Genomic DNA, 13,134 nt, shown 5'->3' with positions numbered 1-13,134 from the left:
TCTAAGCTTTCTAAATACTTTTGGGCTGATGCAATAAACACAGCTACTCATGTGATGAATAGAGTTCTAATTAGGCCTATCCTTATAAAAACACCCTATGAAATATACAAAGGTAGAAAACCAAATATTGCTTATTTTAGAGTCTTTGGATGCAAGTGTTTTGTATTGAATAATGGAAAAGAGCATCTAGGGAAATTTGACTCTAAGGCAGATGAGGGAATCTTTCTAGGATATTCACAATCTAGTAAGGCCTATAGGATCTACAATAAGAGAACTAAAACTATAGAGGAATCCGTTCATGTAAAATTTGATGAAATGTTTGCCAAAAACTTGAACAGTACCCCTCTTATAGTTAGTGATTCTCTTGATGAACTTGTAGAATCAGATCCAAAAGAACCACATGAAACAGTACCTCCAACTGACATTGAGTACATAGAACCTATAAGGGAAGATGACTTGCCTAAGGAATGGAGATTCAACAAAAACCATCCTATTGACAACATCATAGGAGAAATTTCTAAAGGGGTTGCTACTAGAAAATCCCTTAGACAGTTCTGTAACTTTACAGTTTTTGTTTCTCAAGTAGAATCTAAAAATATAAAAGAAGCTCTCTTGGACAATGACTGGATAATTGCCATGCAAGAAGAGCTTAATCAATTTGAGAGAAACAAAGTTTGGTTCTTAGTTCCTAAACCAGAAAACAAACATATAATTGGAACTAGATGGGTGTTTAGGAATAAGATGGATGAGAATGGGGTAATAACAAGGAATAAGGCTAGACTAGTTGCTAAAGGCTACAACCAGGAGGAAGGTATTGATTATGATGAGACTTATGCTGTGGCCAAATTAGAAGCAATTAGGATTTTGCTTGCTTATGCTTGTATCATGGATTTTAAATTGTATCAAATGGATGTAAAGAGTGTTTTTCTAAATGGAGATATCCAAGAGGAGGTTTATGTTAGTCAAACTCCAGGATTTAAGGATCCTGCTTTTCCAAACCATGTTTATAAACTAACAAGAGCTTGGTATGAAAAACTCAGCAATTTCCTCATACAGCAAAAAAATTTAAGAGTAAATGTTGATAAAACACTCTTTATAAAGAAAAAGGGAAAAGACATTCTGCTTGTCCAAATTTATGTTGATGACATAATCTTTGGATCCACAAACAGTAAGCTTTGCAAAGAATTTGAAAATATAATGAAAGGAAGATTTGAAATGTCCATGATGGGAGAATTAACATTTTTCTTAGGATTTCAAATCAGTCAAAGCAAGAATGGTATTTTCCTAAGTCAAACCAAGTAATGTAATGATCTTTTAAATAAGTTTGGCTTTGATAAATTTAAACCTATTGATACACCCATGAGTCAAGCTTGTCATTTAGATAAAGATGATAAGGGAAAATCTGTTGATATGACCATGTTTAGAGGCATGATAGGATCTTTATTATATCTTACAGCTAGTAGACCTAACATTATGTTTAGTGTCTACATGTGTGCAAGATACCAAGCCAATCCTAAGGAATTCCATCTAAGTGCAGTCAAAAGAATATTCAGATATCTATTAGGAACCAAACATCTTGGCTTATGGTATCCTAAGGGATCAACTTGCACTCTGGTTGGCTATTCTGATTCTGATTTTGTTGGTTGCAAATTAGACAGAAAAAGTACATCTGGTACTTGCCATTTATTAGAGAATTCACTTGTATCTTGGCATAGCAAGAAACAAAATAGTGTGGCACTTTCAACAGCTGAGGCTGAATATGTGGCTGTTGGAAGTTGTTGTGCACAAATTTTATGGATGAAACAACACCTTTCTGACTTTGGTGTTGATCTTGGAACTGTGCCAATAATGTGTGACAACACTAGTGCCATAAATATCACAAAGAATCCTATTATGCACTCAAGAACAAAGCATATAGAGATTAGACATCATTTCATTAGAGATCAATACCAAAACGATAATATCATGCTTGATTATATTAATACATCTAATCAATTAGCTGATATATTTACCAAAGCCCTACCCAAGGAAAGTTTCTTCTATATTAGAATGAAACTTGGTATTATGGATCAAAATGAAATATGATCTCTGTGGAAACTTGATTTGGAAATCGATGTGCTCTCTAGATTTCTTAGTTTTCAATACATAAGTCGATTTATACGTCGACTATCCTGTGTCAAAACTACAAAATCGAATTAAGAATCGATTTATGGTACATAGTTTCTCATCTGTCAACATAAAAAGCACCGCAATCGATTTCATAATCGATTTGGCAATCTGTGTTAGCAATAAATGCTAAACCAGAATAGATGTGAGAAACTATACAATCGATTGGTGAATCGATTGAGGATAGGGAAAATAGTTTTACAAAATCGATTGCATAATCGATTAATTCTCTCAGAAATCCAAAGATTTGAGAATTTTTCCAACCTCAAACACGAGCATCGATTTGGTAATCGATTGTATCAAATTACCAAAGTTTGTGAGCCAACTAAATCGATTTGAAGGTCGATTGAAATCCTTGTATGGTCAATATCTTCAAAACAATCGATTTGGAAGTCGCTGCTGTTATGAGAAGATTTTCTGAACTGATATGCAAATCAAGTTGGACATCGATTTATCCATTAAACGTTTACTTACGAAATCGATTTGGGAATCGATTTGAAATGTGACTGTTGCAAAAATAACTAGCCGTTGGAGGCAGTTGTAACGAAAACCTTTCATTTCACTACAATAACGGTAAAAAAATCGATTGGACAATCGACTTTGTGCACACAAATGTGAAATAACATCGATTGAGAAATCAATTCTGAACAGTTCTATATAAATCCCTAAATCGATTTCTCAACCCATTTTCACTATCATTTCACATTTTCACTCTCCCAAACTCGAATTCTCAGTACTTTAATCCTTCTAAATCTTCTCAAACCACTCAAATTTCCAAAATCTCTACAATGGCAAGAGTAAAGCAGACTAGTGAGAAACCACAATCATCTTCTTCAAAATCTATTTCCCTAGATTTTTCCTCATCATCTAGTGGAAGAACCCCTTCTCCTCAACCTCCTTCCCCTCCTGCCAAGAGAGTCTCTATACCTACTCATAAGGTATTAGCTAAGGATAAAGGGAAGGCAATTGCAACTGATCAAGGAACGACAAAGAAGAGGAAGATTCCTCAATCTGAAAAACTAATGGGGGATGCCATGAATGGGCCAACCCAGAAAAAGAAGAAAACTATATCTTCCCCCCAACCAAAGAAGATTCAGCCTCCCAAAGGCAAACCTGTTGAAGACGTTGTTCTTCCACCTGCTTTCTTAAAAAGGAAAATCCATGAGGCAAGAACTCTGGATTTTGCCTATTTTGATTCAAATGGTTTCACATTCCAAAACCATTTAAGATTTCATGGTTTGGTAGATTTTCTATCCTGCTCTCTAGAAATCTATCCAAGGCTCATTAGAGCTTTCTACTCCAACTTCACACTCACAACTTTTGGATTTGAGTCTGAAGTAAAAGGGAAGAAATTCTCCATGACTTTTAGAGAATTTTCAAGGCTGTCAGGACTACCATTTTATGGAGAAGCTGTGGATGGCAGGACCAATCCTGACTCCACTGATGATGCTTGGGAAACATTAGTGGACAGACACACAACAAATCAAGACCTCATGGTTGAAGGATTTGTCGAAGGCATCTCTCTTCCAATTGGTCAAATGAAGATTCAGCACAAATTGCTGATGTATGTGCTAACCAGAATGTTAATACCTAGATCAGGGAATCATGCTGTGATTCAAAGGCTTGATATCACTCTTCTTTGGGGCCTGTACAAGGAACTCAAGATGAGTTAAGCCTAGATTGTGATGGCTAACTTGTTAGAGTCAGCACAAGGAAAACAAATGCTCCCCTACCCTCCACTTATCACAAAGATTCTAAGACACTTTAAAATCTCAGTTGTCAATGAAGAATCTACAAAAACCACTCTTATTTTTGGGGAATCAACTGTCAACCAAATGCAGTTGAAAAGGATAAATGGTATTTGGACAAGGGCACAACCAACTGCTAACCAACCTGAGCAAGCTGAACCCCAATCTGAGGTGTTAGCCAAGTTGCTGGAATTTATGGAGTCTCAAGCTAGACACAATGCCAAGGTGGAAGCCTCCCTTGTGCGACTCCAGACAACCCTCAACTCTATTGTTCAGGATGTTGATGCCATCCAAGAACATTTAGGTCTTAAGATGTCCTTTGAGGACATAGCTGACATTGGCACACAAGTGGCCAATCAGGATGATGAACCCCCTTCCCCCACTACTAATAAGGAGCAGCCCTAGATTAGAGTTTAGGTTTTTTTGTTTTCCTTATTGTTTTGTAAATTTTTTTAGTATATCTTTTATTCTCTCTTGTATTTTCTTTTTGAATTTAATGACAAAGGGGGAGAATGAATTTAACTTGTGCTTGTGCTTATACTTTCTTATGAATACTGAAATGAATTATGAATGCTAAAATTCAGGGGGAGTTTAAATAAGAATGAATCTGACATTGAAATGAATTATGAATGCTAAAATTCAGAGGGAGTTTAAATAAGAATTATTATAATGTTAAGTTTCAATGTTGAAATGTATACTCAAAGTTAAATTGTATGTTTGTCATTTAATCAAAAAGGGGGAGATTGTAAGAAATATGCCTCTGTGATTTTGATGTAACTCACAAACATACAATGTATATGCATCATATGATTAATCTAATAGTTGAGTTGAGATACATTTCAGGAAAGAATCAAACACTTCACTTGGACAAGACTTGGATCTCAAGCAATCAAGCAAAGATTGATTGGATCATACAAAGCTTGAAGATTATATGTAAATGTTTATAGTGTTTATTAGTTAGATTCATCATTATGATTTCACACATCTAATATTTTCCAATTAAAACTGAAATCATAAAATAAGTATGTTAAGCAATCAATTGAGAAATCAACTGGGCAATCGATTTTCTGAGTTATAGAACCAAGTTTTAACTAAGTCAGTTGATTGGGAAATCGATTACTTAAAGGTTGATATCAGACCTGTGTTCTATGATCAAAGGAAATCGATTGGACAATCGATTGATATACTTTTCTTGAGGTACAAGATTCCTACTAATCAATTGGTCAATCGATTGTTTGATTCACAGAACAAAACTTTCACTGAGATAATCGATTGGCCAATCGATTACTTAAAAATGTTTTATCAGACCTGTGTTCTGTGATTAAACAAAATCGATTGGATAATCGATTGCATAAATGAATCAGTTTATCATTTATCAGAGACATACTACATATTCGATTGTCACATCGATTGTAACATCGATTGTAACTAAGTGACTGAGTTACAGGGAGAAATCAGTCGATTGGCAAATCGACTTGGTTGAAGCAACTGAGTTACAGGGAGAAATCAGTCGATTGGCAAATCGATTTGGTTAAGTATATGTGTTACAGGGAGACATTAGTCCATTGCCAAATCGATTATGTTAGTAAACATGAATCGACTGAGTAATCGATTATTCGATCTTACACTTTGAACAAAACAAATATAAATCGATTACTCAATCGACTCTGAGATGAACTGAGCATCAAAGTTCTGATTTATGCATTAAAAACACCGATTAGCAAATCGATGAGTTCATCTGTTTTCAAGAATTTAAAGAAAAACAAGAAACGCGAAATCGATTGGGAAATCGATTTATATGAGTTTTTCAAAAACTATATAAATTGAAATCAATCACAATTTTCATAAAAAAAAAAAACAGAATACATAGAAAGAACTGAACTTTTCAAATAATACACTTTGAGAGAAATTGTTATAACTCACAAAACTCTATTGGCAAATATTATGTGTCAGATTTGATAGTGATTGAATAAAGAGTTTTTAGCCTTTTTTAAAGAATTTATCTTTGTAAAAGAAAGTGTGTAGAAATCCAGTATTGTAACTGGTGGTTATCTTTTAGGGTGTGTGATCATCTAAAGGAGACCTCAATCTGATCTTGCTAGAGCTTGGCGAGTAGCTCTTAGGGATAGATTGGTTTTGTAGAAGATTGATGTTGAGTTGGATGCATAGGCAGGGAATTGCTGGAAAGTCTGTAAACATACTCAAATCATTTCTAATAAAGGCTGGAATCGGTAATTGATTCCAGGACTGGACGTAGACTATCAAACGGATAGTCGAACCAGTATAAAAATCCACGGTGCACACTTTTCTATCTCTATACTCTTTATTTTGATAATGCATGTGTTCTTGAATCTTAGTTTTGAATAAATCTTTGAATCTTTTACTATTAAATTGGAATTAATATTAAACAAGTTGGTTTTGATATTAAGTTCATCACTTAGGAAAGAATTAGATAATCTAGTTAAAAATATCGTTCTGACTTTACTTTCGTATATCTTATGGAATCTAGTTAAAAATGGAAAACGTTATTTTATCACTTTTATTAACGATTGTTCTGACTTTACTTTCGTATATCTTATGAAAAATAAAAGTGAAGCACTTGACATGTTTAAAATCGTTGTAACTGAGATTGAAAATCAATTTAGTAAAAAGATTAAGAGGTTTCATAGTGATAGAGGAACAACGTATGATTCTAGTTTGTTTAATGAATATAATACAATGCAAGGAATTGTACATGAAACTACTGCACCATATTCTCTTGAAATGAATGGTAAAGCTGAAAGAAAGAATAGAACTCTTACTGAATTAGTTGTTGCTATTATGCTTAAATCTGGTGCTGCATCTCATTGGTGGGGGGAAATTATTCTGACTGTTTGCTATGTTTTGAATAAAGTTCCTAATTCTAAAAGCAAAACATCTCCTTATGAGATAATGAAGAATAGACAGCCCAACTTGTCTTATCTTCGAACATGGGGTTGTCTGGCCTATGTCAGAATCCCCGACCCCAAGTGAATTAAACTCGCTAGTAGAGCATATGAATGTGCATTCTTTGAGTATGCAGTAAACAACAAAGCGTATAGGTTTTATGACCTAAACGCGAAAGTGATCATAGAATCAAATGATGTTGACTTCTATTAAAATAAATTCCCTTTCAAATCAAGAAATAGCGGGGGTAGTGAACCTAGTCAAGTTCTTGTGACAACAAGTACTGAAAGCAACAAACAAGACGAAACAGAAACTCGAAGGGGTAAAAGAGTAAGAGTTGCTAAAGATTATGGACCAGAATACATGGCCTATAATTTAGAAGAGGATCCTGCGAATCTTAAAGAAGCTTTGTCATCGTTGGATGCAGATCTATGGCAAGAAGCTATAAATGATGAAATGGATTCCCTAGAATCTAACAAGACCTGGCACTTGGTAGACTTGCCTCCTGGTTGCAAACCAATAGGTTGTAAATGGATCTTGAAAAAGAAACTAAAACCCGATGGATCCGTTGATAAATACAAGGCACGCCTTGTAGCCAAAGATTTTAGACAAAGAGAAAATATAGATTTCTTCGACACCTTTTCACCAGTCACTAGACTAACATCAATAAGGGTGCTTATATCACTTGCGTCTATTCATAACCTTGTGATACATCAAATGGATGTTAAAACAACCTTTTTAAATGGTGACCTGGAAGAAGAAATTTATATGGAACAACCTGAAGGTTTTGCAATTCATGGACAAGAAGACAAGGTCTGTAAATTAGATAAATCTCTGTATGGTCTTAAACAAGCTCCTAAACAATGGCATGAAAAATTTGACAACTTGATTATGTCGAATGAGTTTAAAGTGAATGAAAGTGACAAATGCATTTATTACAAGTATGAAAATGGCACTTGCACTACCATATGTCTCTACGTAGACGACTTACTCATATTTGGTTCAAACATTCATGCTGTAAATAATGTGAAATCATTGTTGACTAACAACTTTGATATGAAATACCTCGGAGAAGCGAATGTAATCCTTGGCTTCAAGATTACTAGGTCAAAAAAGGGAATTTCTTTGGATCAATCTCACTACGTTGAAAAGATCCTAAAGAAATATAATTACTTTGACTGTAAACTTGCTTGCACACCATATGATCTGAGTGTAAAACTTTTCAAGAACTCTGGTGAAGGTGTTAGACAAAATGAATATGCGAGCATCATTGGCAGCCTCAGGTATGCCACTGATTGTACTAAACCCGACATTGCCTATGTCGTGGGATTATTGTGCAGGTTTACAAGTAGACCTAGTATGGAGCATTGGCACGCTATCGAAAGAGTCATGAGATACCTTAAAAGGACAATGAGTCTCGGATTACATTATCGAAGATTTCCTGCTGTCCTTGAAGGATACAGTGATGCTGATTGGAACACCTTATCAGATGACTCCAAAGCAACCAGTGGCTATGTTTTTAGTATAGCCGGTGGTGTTGTATCATGGAAATTGAAGAAACATATGATATTGGCTTAGTCCACTATGGAGTCTGAAATGATAGCACTAGCTACTGCTAGTGAAGAAGCAAGCTGGTTGAGATGCTTGCTAGCAGAGATCCCTTTGTGGGAAAAGCCGTTACTAGCTGCGTTGATCCACTGCGATAGTACCACGACTATTGCAAAAGATGAGAATCGTTATTACAACGGTAAGAGACGACAAATACGTCGTAAACACAAACAATTAGAGAATTACTTTCTAAAGAAGCTGTTACTTTGGATCAATCTCACTACGTTGAAAAGATCCTAAAGAAATATAATTACTTTGACTGTAAACTTGCTTGCACACCATATGATCTGAGTGTAAAACTTTTCAAGAACTCTGGTGAAGGTGTTAGACAAAATGAATATGCGAGCATCATTGGCAGCCTCAGGTATGCCACTGATTGTACTAAACCCGACATTGCCTACGTCGTGGGATTATTGTGCAGGTTTACAAGTAGACCTAGTATGGAGCATTGGCACGCTATCGAAAGAGTCATGAGATACCTTAAAAGGACAATGAGTCTCGGATTACATTATCGAAGATTTCCTGCTGTCCTTGAAGGATACAGTGATGCTGATTGGAACACCTTATCAGATGACTCCAAAGCAACCAGTGGCTATGTTTTTAGTATAGCCGGTGGTGTTGTATCATGGAAATTGAAGAAACATATGATATTGGCTTAGTCCACTATGGAGTCTGAAATGATAGCACTAGCTACTGCTAGTGAAGAAGCAAGCTGGTTGAGATGCTTGCTAGCAGAGATCCCTTTGTGGGAAAAGCCGTTACTAGCTGCGTTGATCCACTGCGATAGTACCACGACTATTGCAAAAGATGAGAATCGTTATTACAACGGTAAGAGACGACAAATACGTCGTAAGCACAACACAGTTAGAGAATTACTTTCTAAAGGAGCTGTTATTGTGGATCATGTACGCACTAATGAAAATTTAGCTGATCCTTTGACCAAAGGATTAGCTAGAGAGAAAGTCCAAAATACATCCAAAAGGATGAAACTTTTTCCTATAGATCAATGAGTCACTTATGATGGTAACCCGACCTAAAAGACTGGAGATCCCAAGAATTAGGTTCAATGGGTAATAACAAGTCATAGTGATATGAGATGAACATGCTATATTTTATATGAGAAGCATGGTTCCTGAAGCAGTAAAAGGATGAGATAATAAAAACTCTTAATGAGATCTATACTCTATGTGGAGTGGACTACTTAGCTACAGGAGTACTCTTGATAGACCCACCTACGTGAATGTGGAAGTGGGGACCGTTTCCTATGGAATTTCGAGGCATAATTTATAGAGCGTTCACTAGACCGGGATACACGTGAATGGCCCTAAATGCACGGGGCTTTTGAGAATACACCTAATGAAAAGGTTGTGTGTGGGTTTGATGTCAGAGATATAGTTCAAGACTACGAGTCACTCTTGTTGAATCTGAATCTTACTTGTTATGCGAAGGTTCAAGTCAAGAGACACATTTGTTTATGCACAATCTAATAGAAGCGTCTGACGCTATTCAAAAACCTATTTTTTAAATTCAAGTGGGGGATTGTTGGAAATGATGATGCTTTTAATGAAAGTTTATTGGAAATAATGATGACATTTATGAGAGCTAGTGTTGTTGTGAATTGAAAAAATGGAGAAGTCCCACATTGGAGGGATACCACACACTAGTAGGGTATATAAGGTGGATGTAATGAACTTGGTGAGGGCCCCAAGGGGCACCCCAATTTTGTGAAGGAGGGAGAACGCAAGCAATATTGACCACCACATGCGCGCGCGCCGCCGCCGCCGTCCGTCCATCCCGACTTGATTTGGTTTGGTTTGGCTTTGGTTTTGGTTTTGGCTACGTGGTGTATTATTATTTTTGACTGATTGCTTACGTTTTGGTATAATTAACTGATTGCTTGCGTTTTATCTCTAATTGAAACGTTAATTATGTAACTACCCTCCACCGAGTCATATCTGATCCAGTCTTCCTCCCTGAATTCGTGCGTCTGTTTTGCCCGGTCAAAACCCTAATCTTTGGTCTCACGTTTCCTTGTTTTCCGATCAAAAGTCAAAGTCAAATCCATGAGTTTGGAGTGCACGTTTTGGGGGCTTGGAGCGCACGTTTCTGAGGGCCACTACTTGAGCGCAAGTTATGATGATCCATGGATTTCTCAGATCCAGTTGCGGATTTCCTCTATAAATAGAGGGTTCTCCCCAGTTGGAAAATCACACCAAAAGCTCTCCGAATCTGAGGCTTTTCTCTCTTCTCCCCCTTCTTACTGCTTCATCTCTTTCTTCTCTTTCGAAAGGTCATTGTGCCATATTACGAGTGTCAGTCGTAAGACTGCCATATTGAGGGTGTAATTCTAGAACGGTTTTCTACAATGCAGTAGAACTCCGATACAGAGTATCTGGGCTATTTTATCTTGGGGACTTCGTGGTTGATAGTCTGCCTTGCACAATTTTAGGCAGTGGCTCGAAACGTCTTAAAGAGAGCGACCTAGTCCGCGACTCAACCCAGTAATATTTTCGGTGGCATAAATTGTTTTCAAAGGTTTTCGAATTTCAAAAACAACAATTCCTAATCCTATCTTTCATAGAACTCAACCACTCACCTGCAACATCTACGCTCACCTTCGTCATTTAGGTGTTTTTCATTAATTTGTTGGATTGGTTGTGATCTCCTAATTTGTAACAATAAAAATTAAAAAATGCAACCAACTAGGGGTCCTAATGCAAGTATGATACCTTGTCTCCTCGACTTTTGGCAATGGGTCTTGCCTCTCCAGTGATCATACTTTCATTTGCATAGCTTTGTCCTTTTATAACAATACATCAATGGAAATTTTAGCCCCAGGCACAATCTTAATTATGTCATTCTTTTGTATAAGTTGAGTGTCAATTTCTGTCTCTGTGATGATATTTGCATCAGTATCAATTTCTACTAAATATGCTTTATCTGGAACAAGTTGTGTCAGCTTTCCTAAAGCATCTGATGTTTTCCCTTTGGCCACAATCTCCAAATATTTTCCTAATAGGATAAAGGATATCAACATGGAACTGGTCTCAAAGAAATCTTGTCCTTCGATTGTATCTGAAGTCAGTGCTTTTATTACAATATATAACGAGTAAAAATAAGCAGCATTAGTGCCTAACGCAACCAGCACATCCATGTTAGCAGATCTTCTCCTCAGTGCATGATATGATCCCACATAGAACCTAATAATAATAATAATAATAATAGTCATTGTAAAATGAGTATAAAAACATCTATGTCTAGAACAGATACATAAAAACATCTAATGGCTAATTATTAATAGTAAAGGTAACAAGAAACTTGGATTAAACAGTTTTTCATATAGTAATAGTACCTTTTCCCAACTATGAACTGCACAGGCGTGCAAAGGATCCATCTTAAAAACAACCCAAGAGTAAGCATATTATGGATCTTATAGTTCAACCAGTTGCCATATGGAGGAAGCATGGGAAGCACCATAGCAAACACAAACACAGGTACAGAAAACAAGCAGCTGAACAAAAACTGATCCCTACACGTGGGAATTTCATTCACCTTATCCCTTTCTCTTTGTCCTGAAGGAGAATACAAGGTTGCTTGGTACATCTTGGAGCCACGGCTAGCTTCCTGAACACAATGAGTTCGAGTTCTCGGACCTGTAATGTCCGGATCATAGCTAACGGTAACTATATAATCTGAAAAATCCATTTCAACACGATTCACACCTACAGCTAACTCAAGAGAAGACACTAACACGTTAGCATCTTTTTCAGAATCAGTCCCTTCAATTTTTAGATAAACTTTATTCGCGTCATTCCCAGAGCCAATAAGTTCTGCTCCAAACCCCGCATCTTCTATAGCTTCAATTATCTTTTCGGGATCGGCAAGGCTAGGATCATAATGCACTTTTGCCTCCTCTAAAGCTAGACCAAATATTGCCGTTTTCACTCCATCAATCATTTGAAGTGTTCTCTCAACAGACTCAGAGCAACTTGTGCATGCCATTCCTTTAATCCTGATTCGGCACACTAAAATATCTTGGTCATGATCATGAACCTCATTAACCTTAAATCCACTCTCTTCTATGCTTTCTTTTATTCGTCTTGCCTACATTAAAAAACAATCCATAATTAAAAATATAATTCACTATCTTAACATGAATCAACAACTAAGTACAAATACCTTAACATAGCATAAATACTAGTTATGCCAATGTTATGTAGCACAACACTTCAAATTGAAGACTAGTATGAGAGATACGTGTCACCACATCTAATTACCATCTAACACGACTCTTACACTTGCAATTACATGCTCCCCCCACCCCAAATTATATGTTAATTTCAAAGATGGTTAATTTTGTATGACAAAGATAAATTACGAGTTATTTTACAAAATTATCCAATGGTATGAGAAAGAGAAATTAATATAAGTGAAAGAAAAGAGAGAAATAAATAACATAAGGTATGATAGGAAAAAAAAATGTTTTTGATAATGTAAAATGACATATAATTTGGGAGAAAGAGTCCAATACAATTACTTCTATTTTCTAAAATTAATTATTAGTGTTTATTTATAAGTGCCCGTGGTATTTGTGTTTGTACCACCGCTTCATAACTTTAATAATAATAATAATAATAATAATAATAATAATAATAATAATAAGAATAATAATAATAAGAATAATAAG

The 13,134-nt window shown here is 35.9% G+C and overlaps 1 protein-coding gene across 1 annotated transcript; it reads right to left on the bottom strand.

The window, feature by feature from the left end:
- Positions 1-11,227: 11,227 nt before the first annotated feature.
- On the bottom strand, positions 11,228-12,467 carry LOC101511887 (copper-transporting ATPase HMA4-like). Its single transcript, XM_027334517.2, has 2 exons — positions 11,800-12,467; positions 11,228-11,647 (listed from the first exon to the last, which is right to left on the bottom strand). Exons 1-2 carry the CDS (start codon positions 12,447-12,449, stop codon positions 11,251-11,253), a joined length of 1,047 nt encoding a protein of 348 aa, XP_027190318.2. The 5' UTR covers positions 12,450-12,467; the 3' UTR covers positions 11,228-11,250.
- Positions 12,468-13,134: the final 667 nt, after the last annotated feature.

The sequence above is a fragment of the Cicer arietinum genome, chromosome 5 (genome assembly GCF_000331145.2).
Source record: "Cicer arietinum cultivar CDC Frontier isolate Library 1 chromosome 5, Cicar.CDCFrontier_v2.0, whole genome shotgun sequence".
In the NCBI taxonomy this organism is placed as follows: Eukaryota; Viridiplantae; Streptophyta; class Magnoliopsida; order Fabales; family Fabaceae; genus Cicer; species Cicer arietinum.
This window is presented reverse-complemented; position numbering and strand designations above follow the sequence as displayed.